The sequence below is a fragment of the Tasmannia lanceolata genome, unplaced genomic scaffold, assembly GCF_043159265.1.
Source record: "Tasmannia lanceolata isolate RefF3 unplaced genomic scaffold, GAP_Taslan_0.1 ptg000015l, whole genome shotgun sequence".
Lineage (NCBI taxonomy): Eukaryota > Viridiplantae > Streptophyta > Magnoliopsida > Canellales > Winteraceae > Tasmannia > Tasmannia lanceolata.
The window spans coordinates 62,191,512-62,209,582 of NW_027518692.1; the positions used below are offsets into that span (position 1 = coordinate 62,191,512).

The 18,071-nt window shown below is 36.7% G+C and overlaps 2 protein-coding genes across 3 annotated transcripts in view; both read right to left on the bottom strand.

Annotated features, from left to right (window-relative positions):
• Nucleotides 1–127: 127 nt before the first annotated feature.
• LOC143846450 (uncharacterized) lies at nt 128–1,644 on the bottom strand. Its single transcript, XM_077354886.1, has one exon. The coding sequence runs from the start codon at nt 931–933 to the stop codon at nt 397–399; it is 537 nt and encodes a 178-aa protein (XP_077211001.1). The 5' UTR covers nt 934–1,644; the 3' UTR covers nt 128–396.
• A 3,021-nt stretch (nt 1,645–4,665) lies between these two features.
• The window catches only part of SS3 (starch synthase 3), a 29,789-nt gene continuing 16,383 nt past the window's right edge, over nt 4,666–18,071 (bottom strand). For both annotated transcript variants that reach the window (XM_077397806.1, XM_077397805.1), the window contains 8 exons: nt 17,403–17,508; nt 15,046–15,216; nt 13,982–14,110; nt 11,286–11,468; nt 9,463–9,594; nt 9,232–9,343; nt 7,689–7,812; nt 4,666–5,142 (listed from right to left, as the gene is read on the bottom strand). In XM_077397806.1, the coding sequence (XP_077253921.1) occupies nt 5,013–5,142; nt 7,689–7,812; nt 9,232–9,343; nt 9,463–9,594; nt 11,286–11,468; nt 13,982–14,110; nt 15,046–15,216; nt 17,403–17,508 (1,087 nt within the window). In that variant the 3' untranslated portion in view covers nt 4,666–5,012. The remainder of the gene's footprint in view (nt 5,143–7,688; nt 7,813–9,231; nt 9,344–9,462; nt 9,595–11,285; nt 11,469–13,981; nt 14,111–15,045; nt 15,217–17,402; nt 17,509–18,071) is intronic.

Below are 18,071 nucleotides of genomic sequence, written 5' to 3' on the forward strand. Positions count from 1 at the left end.
CTTTCTTCTCAGACGTTAGTATAGCACAACAAAATACAAGAAAGGTATCGAAGAACAAAGCATAAAAGTAGGTCTTTTCATTCCTAAAAAAGACCCATTCGTTTACTTTTCTAGTGATTGCTGCCCATCTTATAACAGTCACAATAATCTATTCCTTTTCAAGTAAACAAAAAGCATCACAAGAGAGTTTCAGGGTGCCAAAAAACACTATAAAAACCCAAAAGGTAGCCACACTAACTGCCATTAGAAACCTCTCAAATCTAGCTATAACCCAACAACATATAAATCGGCTTAAATGCACAAATACATAAGAAGAACAAAAGCAAGATAGAAGCTCCAAGGGTTTTGGGCTATGTTACTCCAAAAAACCAGTTATAGTAAAGGTTTTGAGCCATGTTACTCCAAAAAACCAGTTCTAGTCAGAATGGCATTTCTCACCTTGCTGAGATCTCTTCCCTTGAGTGTTCTTCCAACCCCTTCACATACAGAAAAAGAGGAGATTTGGGCACTTGCAAGCTTTTTAGCAACCAATTCATGAGGAGGAATCCAATCATCATCATCATCAACACCCTCATCATCATCAACAACATCATCATGACCATGACCATGACCATCATCAGCCCAAGAACCTCCTCCAAAACAAGGATTTTCAGAACCTTTTTTTCTATAAATTTTTGACCAGTCAGGAATATTCATAGGGGCAGATTGTTGAATAGTTCTCCCCTCAGGAGTGGGGTTAGCCTTTGGGATCATTCTAAAAGAAGTTGGGACACGCCTGAGAGCAGAAACAGATGAATCCTTAGGTTTTCTAACCTTTGGACTACTATCCGTGCTCTCGTTTATCAGAGTCCAAACATCTTCTTCATCAAACTCTTCATCTCTAACTGATCTAAAGTCACTCCCCATGTTGAAAACCCCATACCCATCTGCCATGTATGTCAAGACTCAAAACCCACAAATGGTAGAGGGTGAAGAAGCTAAGAAAACCTAGTATGAAGCATCAGAAACAATATTTTCTAGGGTTTCTTATAGATGGGTTTTTCTCAAAAAACCAAAAAGAAGAAATCAACCATAAAAAGAAAGAAAAAAACTGATGAAATGAAACATATCCCCAACAGTAACCCAGCATTTACTTTTCCCTATATACGGAAAACATTGGTTCGGGAGATTTCTCAAAATGGGGGATTCTTTGATTTCAAAACAACTTTCTGAAAAATCTGACTTCGGATTTAGAAAGGTGGAGAGGAGGGACTGGCCTGATCTCTGCAACTTTATCCACCCAAGTAAATTCGTACATTTGTAACCAGGAAGAAAAAAAGAGACATTAAAATTGGCTTTGAGATATGGGTCTGAGTGGGTTTACTTCTCCTTTTCCAATGAAGTTTTTTTCATGGGTTTGGGGAAATTTTTTGATAGATGAAAATGGGAGTGGAGGACAGGAGAGAAGCGTTGTATATTGTTTATGTGGACCGCCATGTCCTGACGAGGGGTCTTCTCAGATGAGTGATTGAATTTGATGGGTGAAAGAAAGAGTTTTTTTTTTTCTTTTTTGAGGCATTGAGAGTTTCTTTTTTGGACGGTTGGTTTGCTCTTCTTCAAAGTTGAAAGACGTGAGAAATGGATGTTTGGAAAATAGAAAGCTGGAAATAGAAAGGAGAAGGCCCCCAGTTTTTAATGCAAGACAGTTTGCAAGTACAACTAACTATTAAGAACTGTAGAATATGGCTGCTGATATCTGCACTGCACTGCACTGTTTTGATAATGAAACAAACTCATTCTGTCTTTTATTATTTGGCCAGCTGTCAAAAGTTATTGATCTTGGCACACCACCGTTTGGTTGTCTGAATTTTTTCGGTTCTTGGGATTTTTGTGGAACAAAAAACTTCCCGGGAGATTGGTGGGAAAAAAAACTCTCCTGGAATTATCCCCGTAAAATAAAAATCCCATGTTTGGTTGACCGGACTATGGTGGGAAAAAAAAATGCTTTGTTTGGTTGCTTGAACTGATGGGAAGGAAAAAAGTTCTCCCTGCAAGCTTATTTTGGTTGCTGGGACTATTTTGGTTCCTGGGAGTATTTTTTTCTCCTTCTTAGGGTTTCGTGCGGGGTTATTTTGGGCCCACCAACCAAACGTGGGTTTCCTGCGGAAATTCCACAAAAGTCCCAAGAATAAAAAAAAAATCCGTGCATTGGAAATGATTTTTTACAATCATTTTACACTCCGTTTGATAAAAATACTCATATTGTGTGAATTTATTATAAAAAGATGTGTAAAAAATCATTTCCAATGCACTTAACGATTGCTTAACAAAACCCTTAGTTTAAACAACGATCAAAGGTTATTACAATTCCCAAACAAGCTGAGATTGTCCAATTATTAAAACACTACCATGTTTTCATAATTGCACTGACATATCTTGTCTGCTATTATTTAAACAGCTGTCAAATGTAATTACTGTTCCCACAGAAGCTAATTAAAGAAGAAAGGACAAACTGATTTTGTGCAATTATTAAAATGGCAGTGTCAATATCAGTAGCCTTCCCAAAAAGCTCCCAGCAGCCAATTAAAAAGAAAAGGACAGGATAATTTTTTTGTCATTATCATGGTGGTGCTAATATCAGTAGCTTAGAATTAAGGAGTGGACAAGTAGGGGTTGAGAGTAATCTCCACAGATACAAGAAAGTAGTTGATTTTGAGTGGGAGACACTACTTAAAATGGAAAATGATGCCAGCACTTTTGGTTGTCTGTCTGTGGGTCTCAAGGATAAAGAAGAGGACACAATAAATTATTCGAAAATGGTATAAGCACTCACCTTATTTCAATAATAGGATTCCTCACTTTATTTTTGCTTTTTTAATTTGTTGTTAAAAGCTGTTCCAAATCCCAAAAGCTATCAACAGTCGATCATGGCAGAAGTATTTAAATTAAAATAAGTGTCTGCATTGTTTCCTTGAATTATTTTGAAACAAGAAAATCGCTATTGATATTGGCACTACCATGTTGTGTTATTCAGGCTAACTGCGAACTCATATTGTCTTTCATTTTTAATTGGCTGCTGAGAGATTTCTGAGAATTGTCATAGCCTTTGATGGTTGGCTAAATTATAAAGACAAGGTGAATTCATCTTATTATCAAAACATGGTAGTGCTAATCTGTCCTTAATCACAATTCAGAAGATCAACAATCTGGATCACCATAATCATGTTCTAATTGCCTCTCAGAGGTTATGAATCAGGGAAGTGATACATCCACCGCCCCCCCCTCCTCTCTTCTCAAATAGGCCAGACCCCTCTAGTGTATTTTTATGACTACGCTTTTACACCACAAGGGGCTGGCCCAAGGAAGAAAAGGGGATGAATATATCATTTCCGTACCTTAGTCTTTCTAAAAGGTCCATTTGGTTGACACCAAAAAATGGGTTTTCCACAGGGAATAGATGAAAATTGATGTCATTTTCCCATTTCCATGGACATTTGGTTGACCTGCACCGTTCCCTCTACTTGGTTGCGAGGAATTTTACTTCCACTATGTAAATATTGTCATTTTCCTTTCCTTCTACTTCTAATAAACCTGCATACAAACGGACACTAAAATGGGGCCGGGATCAGGTTAATTCCAAGGCATTTTTTTAGCAAAAGCTCAACCCCAACGGACCCAAGCTTCACCCCTAGAAATATTAGGTAAATCAAAGAATGGTCAGGTCGGGTTGAGCTTTTGCTAAAAATGAATTGGAAATAACCAGAACCCTGGGTAAAAAATTCAACCCGAATTCCAAAGATTCGACCCGAGTTTGCACCCCTACATATTTCACTACTGTATAGTCAGCTGCTCTAGGGAAAGGGCCTCTTTGGGTAACTCTAAACCTAATTCTTATTATAATCTTACACAGGAATGGTTTGGAAGTTAAACTGAAGGTTGCCCTTGCAAAAATCAGCACCAAGGGCGCCTCCGTTAGATTCACGTCATCATAGTGCATTTATAATAGCACTGGAAATGTAAAAAATAAAGGAAAAATGAATGTACTATAGCGAAGTGAATCCAATGGGGACGCCCTTATTGGTTGGTTTTTGCAAGGGCACCCTTCAGTTTAGCAGTTTTGCAAGGGCGCCCTTAGCTTAGCATTCCTATAGGTATAATAGTTAGAGTGCTGCTAAGGGCTGCCTAACTTAGAATGGAACCAAACAATTCCGTACATGCCACAGGGCGCATGGAGGGATGGATTTGTCATTTTTAGAAAAAATATAAAATACTGGAGGAAGTTGTTTTTTCCTTTGGTAGGTAAGTTGGGGTTAGGCAGACCCCTTCAGGAAGGAAGTTGTTGTTAACGTGTGAAGAGGCTATTTGTTAAGACACACATTTAGTATTTTTCCTAAGAGGCAAATGTTTAGGGAAAAAACAAGGGGAAAAGCTTGGGATTTATGACATGCATATCTACTGTATATACTTATTTTTGAAGGATGGTTAAGCTCATGTGTTTGCTAGATTGGGATGTGAGTTCGATTTTCACAACAATGTCTGTTTCATTTTTTTAATTCGTGTTTAAATTATTAAAATTCACATGTAATTTGAAAAATACGAGAATTCGTAAATTTTTATATGGGGCATAAATAATTCATGACTTCTTGAGCAATCAGACATTTCAATTGAATTTCCATCCTCATTCCAAGTCATTGAACCATTGTACTGCATTATTTCATTTCCAGCCATTGTTGAAATACATGAAACTGATGAATCACAAGATCTTCATTGAGAGTACCATGTATTATTCAAGTGGACATAGAGAGGTTAAGAAGGTACTCAAGCTTGGAACTAATTAAAAAATATATATAAAATACAATAAAATAAAATAGGTACCTCTGTACAAGCCGATAACGAACAGTATTGAAAGTGCCTTGATCTGTGCATGTAGAGCTCCTTATACTCCAACGTGGGGTGTTGGTTCCAATACTAATCTTGCTCCATCACTTTGTTGCATTAGGAGTTGAAGCAATCCAGAATATCATGACCAGGGTTTATTTACGGGCTGCGTGATAGAGCTCCATGTAGTCTAGTGCAGGGCGGTTCCATGACCAATCTTGCTCCATCACATTCTTGCATAATGAGTTAAACCAATCCCGGCCATCATACCAGGCAGAGATTGCTCTGAAAAAGACCCCAATTATTTATATTAAGAAGAGAAAAAAGAACCAGAAAGAACTCTACATCATCACCACAGATTTCTTTATGTATGAGCACCCATTGTGTGATTTTTTGTACCTTTTGTCAGCATATTGTACACTTGAACTGGTTGGGTACCACCAGACATTATGGGATTGTCCAGTACTCCAGTCCCACACTGAGCAGATGATCAAAAGTGGGAAGGGGTACCATTCGGCACAGGAATGTATAGTCCTAGATCAACTATATCAAAATTAAAAGTACGAAAAATAGGTTTGAACCAGATGGTAAGCATCCAAAAAATCTGTTGCGGCTGAAAAACAATAAGATTCAACTGTCCGAGGGTTTTGGACAATAAGCTCTGATCAGAAAAGAACTATCAAGAATAAATAAGGGGATATGAGATTCCCGTACCAACACAAAAAAGGCACGCACTGTCTTTTAGTAAAGGTTTAACGGGCTGTAACAATTGCCCACTAAAATTAATCTTCAAAAGATGACTTGAAAAGAAACAATTTACCAAACAAAATTGAAATAATAACAGGAAGGGCAACCAGCAGCAGAAAATGAGAGAGAGAGAGAGAGAGAGAGAGAGAGAGAGAGAGAGAGAGAGAGAGAGAGAAAGAGAGAGAGGTGTTTACGAAATGAAAAGAGACGTCACTCTTCTTTCACTTTCAAAGAAAATGTTTCCCTGCTCTTTGTTCTCTGAGTCTCTTTTCTCACGTTCGATGAACATCTTTATATAGAACTTCCAGATTAATAAAGAAGTTGAAGCATATCGAACAAGACTACTTGGAGGCAAAGAATAGGTGAGACCACAAACTTCACTTTTTGTAGTGATAGGCATTGTGCAGGTCATTGTTCATGCACAAAGTAGGAAGTAAGGTAAAGGTAAATCACTCTCGTTGGATGAAAGATACCCCTCCCAAGGTATGACTTGATGTAGCAAAGGATTCAATGCAAGCATATAATAGCGTCCATTGATCACCTTCTCCTTCATGGCATGTTTATTTGTGAGTGGTGGTACTTTGTCCTTTGCCTCTTTCTAGTTAGTTGGGTTCTTCCTAGTCCCGTCGCAGGTCATATTGAGTCATGGAGTTTCACCCCTTTGCCTTTTAGAGGTAGGACTTTGGAGAGTTTGCTCCTAGCTTCCACTTTCGGGCTTGTATGGAAGTAAAGAAACATGAAAGTTTTTAAAGGTGCTTCTAGAGGCATGCGAAGTATACAGAGACAAATTACTCGGTTGTTGTTTGGTGGGCATCCGGTCCTCTTTATTTTCAATGGAGTTTCGGTGACAGCCTTCCATAGGTCGTGGGAGGTGATTAGACTGAGTAACATTCACTTGGAGGCACATTACCAAATGGACCCCTCTACCTCTTGGTAGGTTGAAGATGAACTTTATTAGTTTGAGTATTGGTAATCCATGTCCGACAGACATTGGGGTTAGCTGAGAGACGTGTACAAAGTGGTAATTTGGGTTTTCTCGAGCCTAATCGGTGGTGATAGGGACGCAAGGTAGAGGTTATGGCTTCTTAGAGGGACTTGATACGCTTCTTGTGATCGGATTCAGCATTTGATCATTGTGGGGGACTCCCTCAATGTAATTATATGGGTGAGAGACAAGATTAGCTTCCCATGGCACTTTTCGGATGTCATAGAGGAGATAAGGGATATTTTGGAGGGACTCGATACCAAGATTCGACACGTATGGAGAAAGGCTAATATGGAGGCTTACTTGCTAGCGTGTTCGGGTGTAAGCAGAGAGGAGATACAATTTTTATATTAATTACCACCATGACCGTGTATAGTTTTGGTGGAAGATAGTATTCGTGGTTTTCTTTTGTTTTTTGTTTTTTTTTTCTGATACTTCTACCCCTCTTCTTGTTCTTCTCATGTTCTCTTCATCTTCGTACAGTTCCTTTAAACCAGCTCGGTCTTTGGGTTTTGCCTTTCGTTTTTACTATATTATTCGCCTTTAGCCATTCAAAAAGAAAAAGGATTAAATACAAGTATTAAGGTATGGCTTCAGAGTTTCATTCATGGACCTCCTAACAACCCACAGCATAACTAGTCAAGTGATGCTCAAATCGATCAGACCCCTACAAGACATTTGTACAGAGTGAAGTTTCAAGATCTCTTTTATATTCTCAAAAATTATAATTGTTCAATTGGATGTTTTAGTATAGCTATCAGTATAGTATATTTAAAAGGTTTCTAGTTAAAAGGTTTCTGAAATCTGTACATACATACACATCATTTATGAAAATATTTCTGCCTTTTATGAATCTCAACAGATATATAACTAGAATGAAGATACTGTTGTGATATATTATATCGACATGTAAAAGTCAGACACTGGTATAGGCATGCTAAGAGAATCCTTTAAAATCAAATGGGCCCAAGCTACAAAGGATCTTGCAGTATCCTATTATTATGTATACATTGTATACATAATTACAAAACTATATTAACCTACTGCATGTTAAAATAATTGCTAATGAAGAAAATATCGCACATATGCATTTACTCACCTATTGAGAGCATAATCAACACTGGCAGAATCAGTACCATCAAAACTGAATCCATTTGGTTCAAGACCCATGGCTTGAGCTCTCTCTTTGTCATGATCAACATCAAACACTGTATCATAAAGACCTGGCAAAAAATAATGCATATGTGAGTTCTTAATTGCTTCCTTTTTTCTAGTTAAGGTTTCTAAATACAAATAGAAAATGGAAGAATCTTGCGGTGAAGAGAAATCCAAGCTTTGGGTTCTAGGAAGACTTTGGGTGAAAAATCCCATGTACGTTATGTAGAGTGACAGCAAGGGTGACTTATCTGTCAACTTTTCCACTATCACCCCAGAAAACCAAACTCTACCTTCGTAAAGTTGCCACAGTATGATTAATCTCTGAATTTTGGTTAGGTGAGACGGTATTCAGGCTAGGAATCCAAATAAAATATAAACTTTAAGAACAAAATTAGGACAAGAAACTACGTTGCATCAGTATGAGTACGAGTATCGAAGTCCGACTTGGATATCGAGTGTTGGATTCAACAAATCTCAAAATGAAAGATTCATGGATTCTCCAAAATATTTTAATCAATTATCAAATTTTAATTTTTTGTACACAATAATAAAGTTATTACAAGTAAATATATGGAAGCCCGGTGCATGAGGCTCCCACCATTGCGGGGTCTGGGGAGGGCTAGATGTACGCAGCCTTACCCCTGCTTTGCAGAGAGGCTGTTTCCGTGACTCAAACCCGTGACCACCAGGTCACAATGGAGCAACCTTACCAAGCTATAACAAGTAATATGTGAAAATTTTAAATTGGAAAAGTAAATATAATATTTTATTTTATATAAAATTTTATTAGTATGATGGATAAAACTCAAAATATGTAGTAATTATCAAGTTGTGTTAGTAGTATTAAAAAAACAGAAAAAGGAGGACATCTCAATGATTTTTCAAAATCTCGGGAAAATTTTGGGATTTTGTCTTTTTTATAAAAAACTTGCAAACTATCATGAAATTTTCAAAAATATCGGAGATATTTGTGATTATCTTGACAATTAAGATGCTATTCAAATATCCATTTGTGATAGAAAAGGTTGTCGTCGAGAAAGTTACAACTTATAAGCCATTTGTCAAGACTAAAAATCAGTTAGCAGATATATTCACAAATCTCTTGGGTGAGATGGCATTCAGAATATCTTGACCATGAGAACAGTTCATTTAAGTAACACATCAACTATTTCTCACTACTAGTAATTACTAGTGGATAAACATCCAACAATACAACCAATGCTTCATGAAGGATAATTTTTCAACCATATGGCATTCTGCTTGCCAACAAAATGAAATGTTACATTAACACATTTACAGTAAGGCTCCGTTTCTTTCGATGTAAAAATGGACGTAAAAAAAATTTTGTCGTAAAAATGAACATAAAACGAATACTACGTCCATTTTTCATCGAAAGAAACGGAACCTAAAGAGAAAATATGTCTTAAAGAGATCGTCCTATCTGAACAGTGAAAACAACAGAAAAGCATTAAGAAACTACACACCTCCTGTTTTACGAACAACAGGAATAGAGCCATATCTCATTGCCGTTAGTTGAGTTAGGCCACAAGGCTCAAAAATTGATGGGACTAATATAAAATCCGAACCTGCATATATCTATAAAAAAGCACAATGGATGAGTAATTTGTGGTGCTATATAATGGACATACAAGATTGATGTTGCCAAACAGATGAGAACCTAACCATTAAAAAAAAAAAAACAGATGAGAACCTACCAGATGCGAAAGAGGTTCATCATAAGATAAACAAAGGCGTGCACGGTCAGCATGTGAAGAGTGCAACTGGTTTGACAAATTTACAAAATCATTTTGTATGCGAGGATCTGGAGCTGAACCTAGCAACACAACCTGCCATCAACATTATTACATAAGATGGACATGAGAAACCAAGAAATACAAATTACATTAATATAGACAATTAAATGATATTGTACCATTGACTTCTTAATGAGCCTCCACTTAATTATATCAAGACTTTGACTATATGATTGGTCCTTTATACTAACTAGTTGCAGACCCGTGCGATGCACGGGGCGGCATGAAATGTTTTTTCTTTTTCGAGTGCATTAACACTTTGCTAAAGAAAATGAGAACCACCATAAGGAAAATTTATCGTAATGTCATGGATTGCGAAAACCCTATTAAAGAAACAAAATATCAACCATGTAGAGACTTAAAGATCTTACTATCCTGGAGTCCAGTGACGGCCACATGATAATCAAAATCAGAAATATAAACGAATTAAAGACGAAAATTTGGAAGTAATATCACTTCAGAGCAAACCAATAATCTTCTTTTTTTTAAATGATAAAAGAACAAACCAATAATCGACAAAGTTTGTTAAAAAAACACAGGGAATATAGAGCAAATAAAAAATCAGACCCTTAAAAATCAGGCCCTCATTAGCAAGTAATTTTAAAAAATCATATAGAATATAGATCAAATAAAAATTAGACCCTAATTAAGAGAACATAAGGAAATCCAATTGACCTTGGCAACGAATAAGGAAATCCAAACTTAGTAGGAAAATAAAATGTATACTATACAAAGCAATTCCTCTAAAAAGAAATTTTCTTTTTAGTCTCACCATTAATGGACCATATGCACGAAAGATCTTAAGCAAAGAATGTTTGGATACTTGTAAGGGCCATTCGCCCCACTCTCACACATCGTAGGAGAACTGCCAACTCCTCGGCAGACAAGCTGGCAAAAGAGGGTGTCATCTTAATGTCTGTCATTGTAATATTTTCAGAGGCGATGACCCTGCATTGATCTGCTGTATAGCTTAAAACACCTTTGTACAGGGACATCTTGTCCCCTCTCTTCTTTTTAATAATATTTCTGTTATCTTTCAAAAAAAAAAAGAATGTTTGGATACTGGGGTTAGGCGTTTTGGAGAGAGAGAGAGAGAGAGAGAGAGAGAGAGAGAGAGAGAGAGAGAGAGAGAGAGAAGTATACCTTTTCCAAAGGAGTCTAAGGAAACGTTTTAGGAAGACTCCAAATAAACCAATTTGGAAGGGGTCTAGATTTTGCCATTTTTATTTGAGAGGCAATGTATCCTGCGGTAGCAGGAAACGTGGGTGGAATATGGAAAGCCATTTCGATTTGTCGTTGTATCTCGGTTTGTAATTGACGCTTCAATTTCCTTTTTTTTTTAATTAACGCAACAGATGACTAAAATTAATAAGACAAAATCTGAGCCTAAAATTAGGAACCGTATTAGTATGGGAAAACCGATTTGTTAGATGAAATAAAGCCTAATTAGTAGCATATTTTTCTGTTGAGATGCATGATGACGTTCGAAACTATAATAAAGCCTAATTACTAGGAATACTTGAGAGAGAGAGAGAGAGAGAGTTAACGTTTTTAATTTTTAATAATCCTTTCTATACACAGAAGTTCCGTGTATATTATTCTCTCTTAAAAGGAGCTATACACAGAAATTGTGTGTATATGAGGGGTGACACGTGGCAGCACCACGTTGTGCAACATTCAGCTTTACTTATATATAATTAGATAAGGGACGGAGAAAAGATAACCTGTCCACTACGTTCAAGGGTTCGCCAAATAGCATGCTTGATAAGGTGAATTCCTTTTTGAAACGTTAAGCGTGCGATGATTCCTACTAATGGGCGATCAGATCTCCGCAAGCCAAGCCTTTGCTGTAAGGCTTCCTTAGCAGCCCTTTTACCTTCGACAACATTGTCTGAAGTGTAAGACACCTGGATTGACATGCAGTATGTTGTCGGTCACAGTAAGCCAAGCTCAATAAATGGCTGAGTAATAAAAAAATACATTTTTGTATTCATCGATTAATTACAGAGAAGATATATCAGTTCCTGCACGAAATTTCAAAATATTATTGGACACATAACTTTAGGATTAAAGGAATTCAAAGTTGAAGCCCCAGGAAAAGCTCCCATGATGCAAATACTCCAGTCTGGATAGATATTCTAAATCAATGAGAAGCATTTTACATTTTTTATGAAATTAAGCAACTAAAAATTATCTAGGAAGGAAAGAAAGTAAAAGAATCACGCATGGTGGTTTTTTTTCCTTTTGCAATCACTTTAAGTTGAGTTCTGGGTTCTAGGAAGACTTCGGTGAAATATCTCATATACGGTTCCGTAGAGTGACAGCAAGGGTGACTTATCTGTTAACTTTTCCACTATCACCCCAAAAAACCAAACTCTACCTTCGTAAAGTATCCAGATTATGATTAATCTCTGGATTTTGGTTAGGTGAGGTTCCATAACGCAATACTTTCCAAGTCTATTTAGGCTAGTTTCTAATAGAGGGTTAGTATCAAGGAGTACTACAAGAAAGTAGGCAAGGGGTGCTACAGGAGTGGGTCTTTAGGAGAAACCTTGAGAATAAAAGGTCTGTTTTCCCTTTTCCTTCTCTCCTTTAAGCTCTAGAAAGAGTCTGCTAAGACATATCACTTCTGCTCACACTTATCTATAATTTCTCACACATTAGTTCCCAGAAAAAGCCGATGGAAAAAGGTTTGGTGTTGACAGTGTCCCCCTAATCCAATTAGTAAGCCTCGTAACTATGCCTATTTATGCTCGGCATGCTAAGTGGCCCCTTAATGTCCGAAGCCAATTAGCCAAAAGCCAATCCATGACCAAGCCAATGCGCCAATCTAACCATTGAGATGCACATGCATAATGTGCCTAACTACAGAACCAGGTTCAGCAGCTCTAATGGCCACTAACTATTGGAGAAGCCCTTACACTCTCATACCCCAATCTGTCCCCTAATATAAGAATGTACACAAATAACCAGATACATGTTGTGTATATCATCCAATATACTATTGATGAGAAATAGAGATTGTTAAAGTGTAAAAGATAAATAACGCCTTTTTCCAACAGCTTTAGGTTTTAGAGAAGTTGGTTAGTTAACATGGTATCAGAGCCAAAGTTCTAGAGTTCAAACCTCCCGGATAGCAAAAATCCACATGCGATGGTCGGCCCAAAGTGGCACCACACGTGCCACGTGTTTGCCAAGTGGGCCACACGTGCAGGGGAGTGTTTAAGTATAAAAGATAAATAACGCCTTTCTCCAACAGCTTAAGCTTTTGGAGAAGTTGGTTAGTCAACAGAGATGAGCCCCTCGAATGCATTAGTGTCACAAATAACTGATGATGTAGAGAATAATGACGACTTAATGATCCCATATTGCCAAGGGTGTCACATGACTGTGGAAATTGTGACTTGTGAAGCCACAATCCAAAAATCTAGGATGTTCACTCTTATTCTACATCAACATGTTGACATACATTATTTTGTGTGTGTGTGTGTGTGTGAGCAGGTAAAGGTTGAGTATCATTTTATAAGGGAAGATTTTGAAACAAGATTTATCAAGACGCAACACAGAACCGTATTGCGTGTGTATTTACTAAAGGAAACAACAGTGAAAGAAGTCAACTTCTACATGACCAGCTGGGCATGATAAATATCTTTTACGATTGAATGCGAAGAGTTGAGTTAACAACATGCTCTAATAGCATTGCTATCTTGTTGTTTCAATTATATTTTTATGTTTGTAAAGTCTAGTGAGGTCACCAACTTATGTTGAAAAAATATTGTTGTATTTCATATATAGCCAGTTCTTAAACATGTTGAGTCACTTATGATTTCCCCTAATATATGAATAACTCAATTTCCAGAATGCAGAAACATCAGCTACTGTAAGATACTTAATAACTGTATTTATTTAAATAATTTATAAAGTTAAAGAACTCCATTTTACATAATACTAGGATCCTCCATCTACTTTTAGAATCATGTTTAACTTCCCAAACTTTATCCATTTCCCCATTCTAAGTTAGAGAGAAAGTCCAACCAATATTTCCAAGGAAATATGTAAACTTGGGATCTTTATAGTTAATCACAATTCCTTCACCCGCAAAATGATCAACCCTTGTTATCAAGAACTTATCAACAGGATCACCATTTGCATTAAACTCATTCTTTTTCACACATAGAATATCAAAAATTTGAATGCTCAAAAAATTGAATGCCTTACGAATATCACATGTTAACTGAAAAATTTACAATCAAGTGCTTTGGTTCTTGAATTAGGATTAGTTCAATGTTCCTAAGACATCCCTTCGTAGGTCAAAGGAGGAGTTTATCTTCGACTGAAAACATGCTATGTCATGAACTTCTTACATTCTATGTATTATAAGTCAACAAAAGTAAAAATGAAAAGATTATATGAAACTCACAGGAATGAAGTGATCATTGAATGGATCCCAGATATCTGGATCAATCCCATTTAAAATACCATGGAACTTGTGGAGATGGGGAGCCACAGTGTGATTCCCAGATACCTCCTTTGCATAAGTGGGGGATACCTGAAGCAAAGTTTACAAGAAAAACTCCAAACCAGTAAGCAACATTATTAATGTTCCAACAACGGTATCAGATAACATTATTATTGACTTATCCATTGCTGTAAAATGCCAACGTCTTCCTTCGTTGGCTAAAAATAATATAAAGAAAAAGAAAAATCTAAAGGCAGTAACTGTTAGCATGCAGAAAATGGAACTTGTCAAATTAATCCAGAACATTTTAACAACTTTGCAGTTTACTTATAAGAGGCCACTGAACCTAGGAAATGGAGCATGATAAACTCACCACCCAACAATGCAAATATTTTTTTCTTTCTTTCTTTCTTTTTAAATTTTTTTAGCAACTAAAGCAAGAGAAGTTTCATGAAGATTGTGCAAAGAATGTCACTGGAGAGAAGTGGTACTAAGTAGTTAAGAAAATTACTTTCCTTTTATTAAATCAAATAGGGTAATGTCTTCTCATTAATCAAGGATGGAAATCAACATAATCCTCATGTTACCAATAACAAAAACTCAGTACACCATATGTGAAGTCAGAGGACCGGTTGGATGATATACTCACTAGTCACTACAACTCTCAAAACGGACATACTAGATAGTATTTTGGATAAGTAAAGGATAACTCGTATTTATAGAGCAGCTTGGGGATGAGGATTGTAATATAGTGTTGCATATTATGAGGATATCTTGATATTTATTACTGAGAGGTTATCATAGTCATTTTCTTCACAATAAGAGTAGACATGTAATTGTTGTATTTTTTACATTTGCAATAAAAGAATTCTTGGGGAATGTGATTGTATCCCTATATCATTCCTTTTGCAAACCAACAAGATAACATGAAAGCAATGATATAGTACATCTTATCAAAGAAATTAGTAGAAACACTGTTTACAATACTAACAGAGCATTGTTAGAGGAAAAGAATAGATACTAACAGTTGTAGCCTTGTCCGAGTATGTCATAGCTTTCCCGATTATGGCGGCTCCAAATTCAAGGTTATGAATTGTGAACACAAGTCGAGCATTACTAAGACCATAGTGCATATAATGATCCTTGAACAACCATGCAACAGGTCCACTAGACCAATCATGACAATGTAAAATATCCTGCCCATGTTGTAAGAAAGCCATCAGTGTAAGTACATAGTTAAGGAAAAATGAAATAATAGATCATTTGTAAACTATCTTATTTTTCTAGATACAAGGATATCCACACAAACAAAGTAAATGCAATTGAAAGTGCTCAGAGTTTTAGGACAAATAATATACTATGATGATTTGTGATTTTCTGCATATATAAACAGACAGACCCTTACAAAAGAAAATATAAAATGATTTAGTGCATGTGCACTTGATATAAGAATTAGGAAACAATAATTGATAAATTTCAGTAATTCACATAACTGCTAACTGAGAAACAAATGCATTATGAGAAATGACCTTTTTTTTAATAAATTAGAGAAATGTCATAACAGTTATTGTTTATGATGAACCAATATTCGAAAATCCGTTTCCTGCGTGACATAAAATGCAAAATAAAATTTCATACCAAGTGATTAGGTAAAAACCATGGTGGAGAAGTGAAGATGAAGCCCTAGTACCACATGAACAGAAGATACAGTTGCCTAACAATAAACTAACGCTTAAGTTTTGATCCAATTGCTACACTGTGTGAAATAAATGGCAGTGCAATTTCTTTCCATATTAGTTTCTACATGAAATTTGTTTCTTTACAGATAAGGAAAAGATTTTGGAAGGATCTAGAAACATAAAATAGGATATGTGAAGCTGTTTAGATAGAAGAAAAGCGAGAATTGCAGCACCACTCAACTCAACTCAACTCAACTAAGCCTTTGTCCCAAACTAGTTGGGGTCTGCTAATGAATCCTTTAGAAAATTGTCATGAAAAAGGTGAAAGAATCTATCCGTCTCAAAGTGACCAAGTCTAATCCTGACACTAGTTGGGTTTGTCTACATGGATCCTTTTCTTCCATTCTCTCCTATCCAAAGGTCATGTTCTCTGTTATGTTCCCTAGCCATCAAGTCTTTCCTCACTGTTTCTACCCAAGTTGTTTTTGGTTTGCCCCTAGCTCTTTTTACTCCATCAACTTGGCATGAGTCACTTCTTCTCACTGGAGCATCTAAAGGCCTACGTTGGATATGCCCAAACCATCTTAAGCGGTGCTCTCTCATCTTCTCCTCAATTGGTGCCACCCCCACCTTTTTACGGATGTCTTCATTTCTAATTCTATCTAACTTTATGTGGCCGCACATCCATTTAAGCATTCGAATCTCCGCTACACTCATTTTATGCACGTGCTACTTCTTGGTGACCCAACATTCCGAGCCGTACAGTATGGCTGGCCTCACAACTGTCTTATAAAACTTTCCCTTCAACTTGGTAGGTATTTTACGGTCGCACGGAACTACTAAAGCATTCTTCCACTTCAACCAACCTGCTCTTATTCTGTGATTAACATCCTCTTCAATCTCTCCTTTCTTATGTAGGATTGAACCAAGATAGCTAAAGATATCCCTCTTAGGTACCTCATGTCCAGTCATATTTACTACATCCTCGCCTATACTCTGTCTTAGTCCTACTCAGTCTAAGACCTTTGGATTCCAAAGTAGTTCTCCATAACTCTAACTTAGTATTGACTCCTGCTTTGGTTTCGTCTGCAAATAATATACACCATGGCACCTCATCCTGGATAATGAATACTTTAGAAAATTTTCATGAAGAAGGTGAAAGAATCTACCTGGCTCAAATTGACTAAGTCTAATCCTGCCACTAGTTGGGTTCGTCTGCATGGATCATTTTCTTCCATTCTCTCCTATCCAAGGTCATGTTCTCTGTTATGTTCCTAGCCATCAAGTCTTTCCTCACTGTTTCTACCCAAGTTGTTCTTGGTCTGCCCCTACCTCTTTTTACTCCAACTTGGCACGAGTCACTTCTTCTCACTGGAGCATCCAAAGGCCTACGATGGATATGCCCAAACCATCTTAAGCGGTTCTCTCTCATCTTCTCCTCAATTGGTGCCGCCCCTACCTTTTTATGGATATCTTCATTTTTAATTCTATCTAACCTTGTGTGGCCACACATCCATCTAAGCATTCGCATCTCCTCTACACTCATCACATGCACATGTTGTCTCTTGGTGCCCAAGATTCTGAGCCGTACAGCATGGCTGGTCTCACAACTGTCTTATAAAACTTTCCCTTCAACTTGATAGGTATTTTACTACAACTAGCAAATGAAATTGGTTGAGAATTGAGCTAAGGGATTAACTTACAGGATGAGATCCACTTTGGAGTAGAAACTCAAGAGCAGCATGGCAAAAGAAACCAAATCTTTCTCCATCATTCGCACGACCATAGACGCACCCAACCGAAAATAGCCTGCACAAGAAGAACTATATTAGATATTTATATAACTCTGATTAGATATGTGCACAAGAATATATATGTGAAGAAACTTTCCTACATACGAGTCCTGCCTGCCAGACAGAAATATCCATCAACATGCATACATTCAAGGAGAGACAACTATATGTGTATGGTAAACAAAATGCAAAAATCAATATTTTAGAGCTGCAGTAATTTGGATGTAGATTCGATATTCCAAATATTGAGATATACATAGTTCAATCTAAGAAGAATTCATCAAATCAATAAGTGCAAGAATCAAGTGGTTGGCATTGAAACCTAGAAAAGCTACATTTTACTGTTCATTGTTTAAGACAACGTGAGAAGGAAACTATGCTAGAAATGCTGCATCAATATAGTTAAGAAATACCAAGATGAACACAAAATTTCATTTCTCAGCTAAGGACTAAGGAGGATGTAAACCATACATGAAAATAGAATTGTTTAACTATTGTTTTCTCAGTATAATATACAACAGAAAATAGAAATAAAATAAAAAAACCTTCTATAGCTGCAATAAAAAATACATATAACTT

Bases quoted from the DNA above. Each gene is read 5' to 3' on its own strand.
- LOC143846450 (XM_077354886.1), bottom strand. From the start codon at position 933: ATGGCAGATGGGTATGGGGTTTTCAACATGGGGAGTGACTTTAGATCA.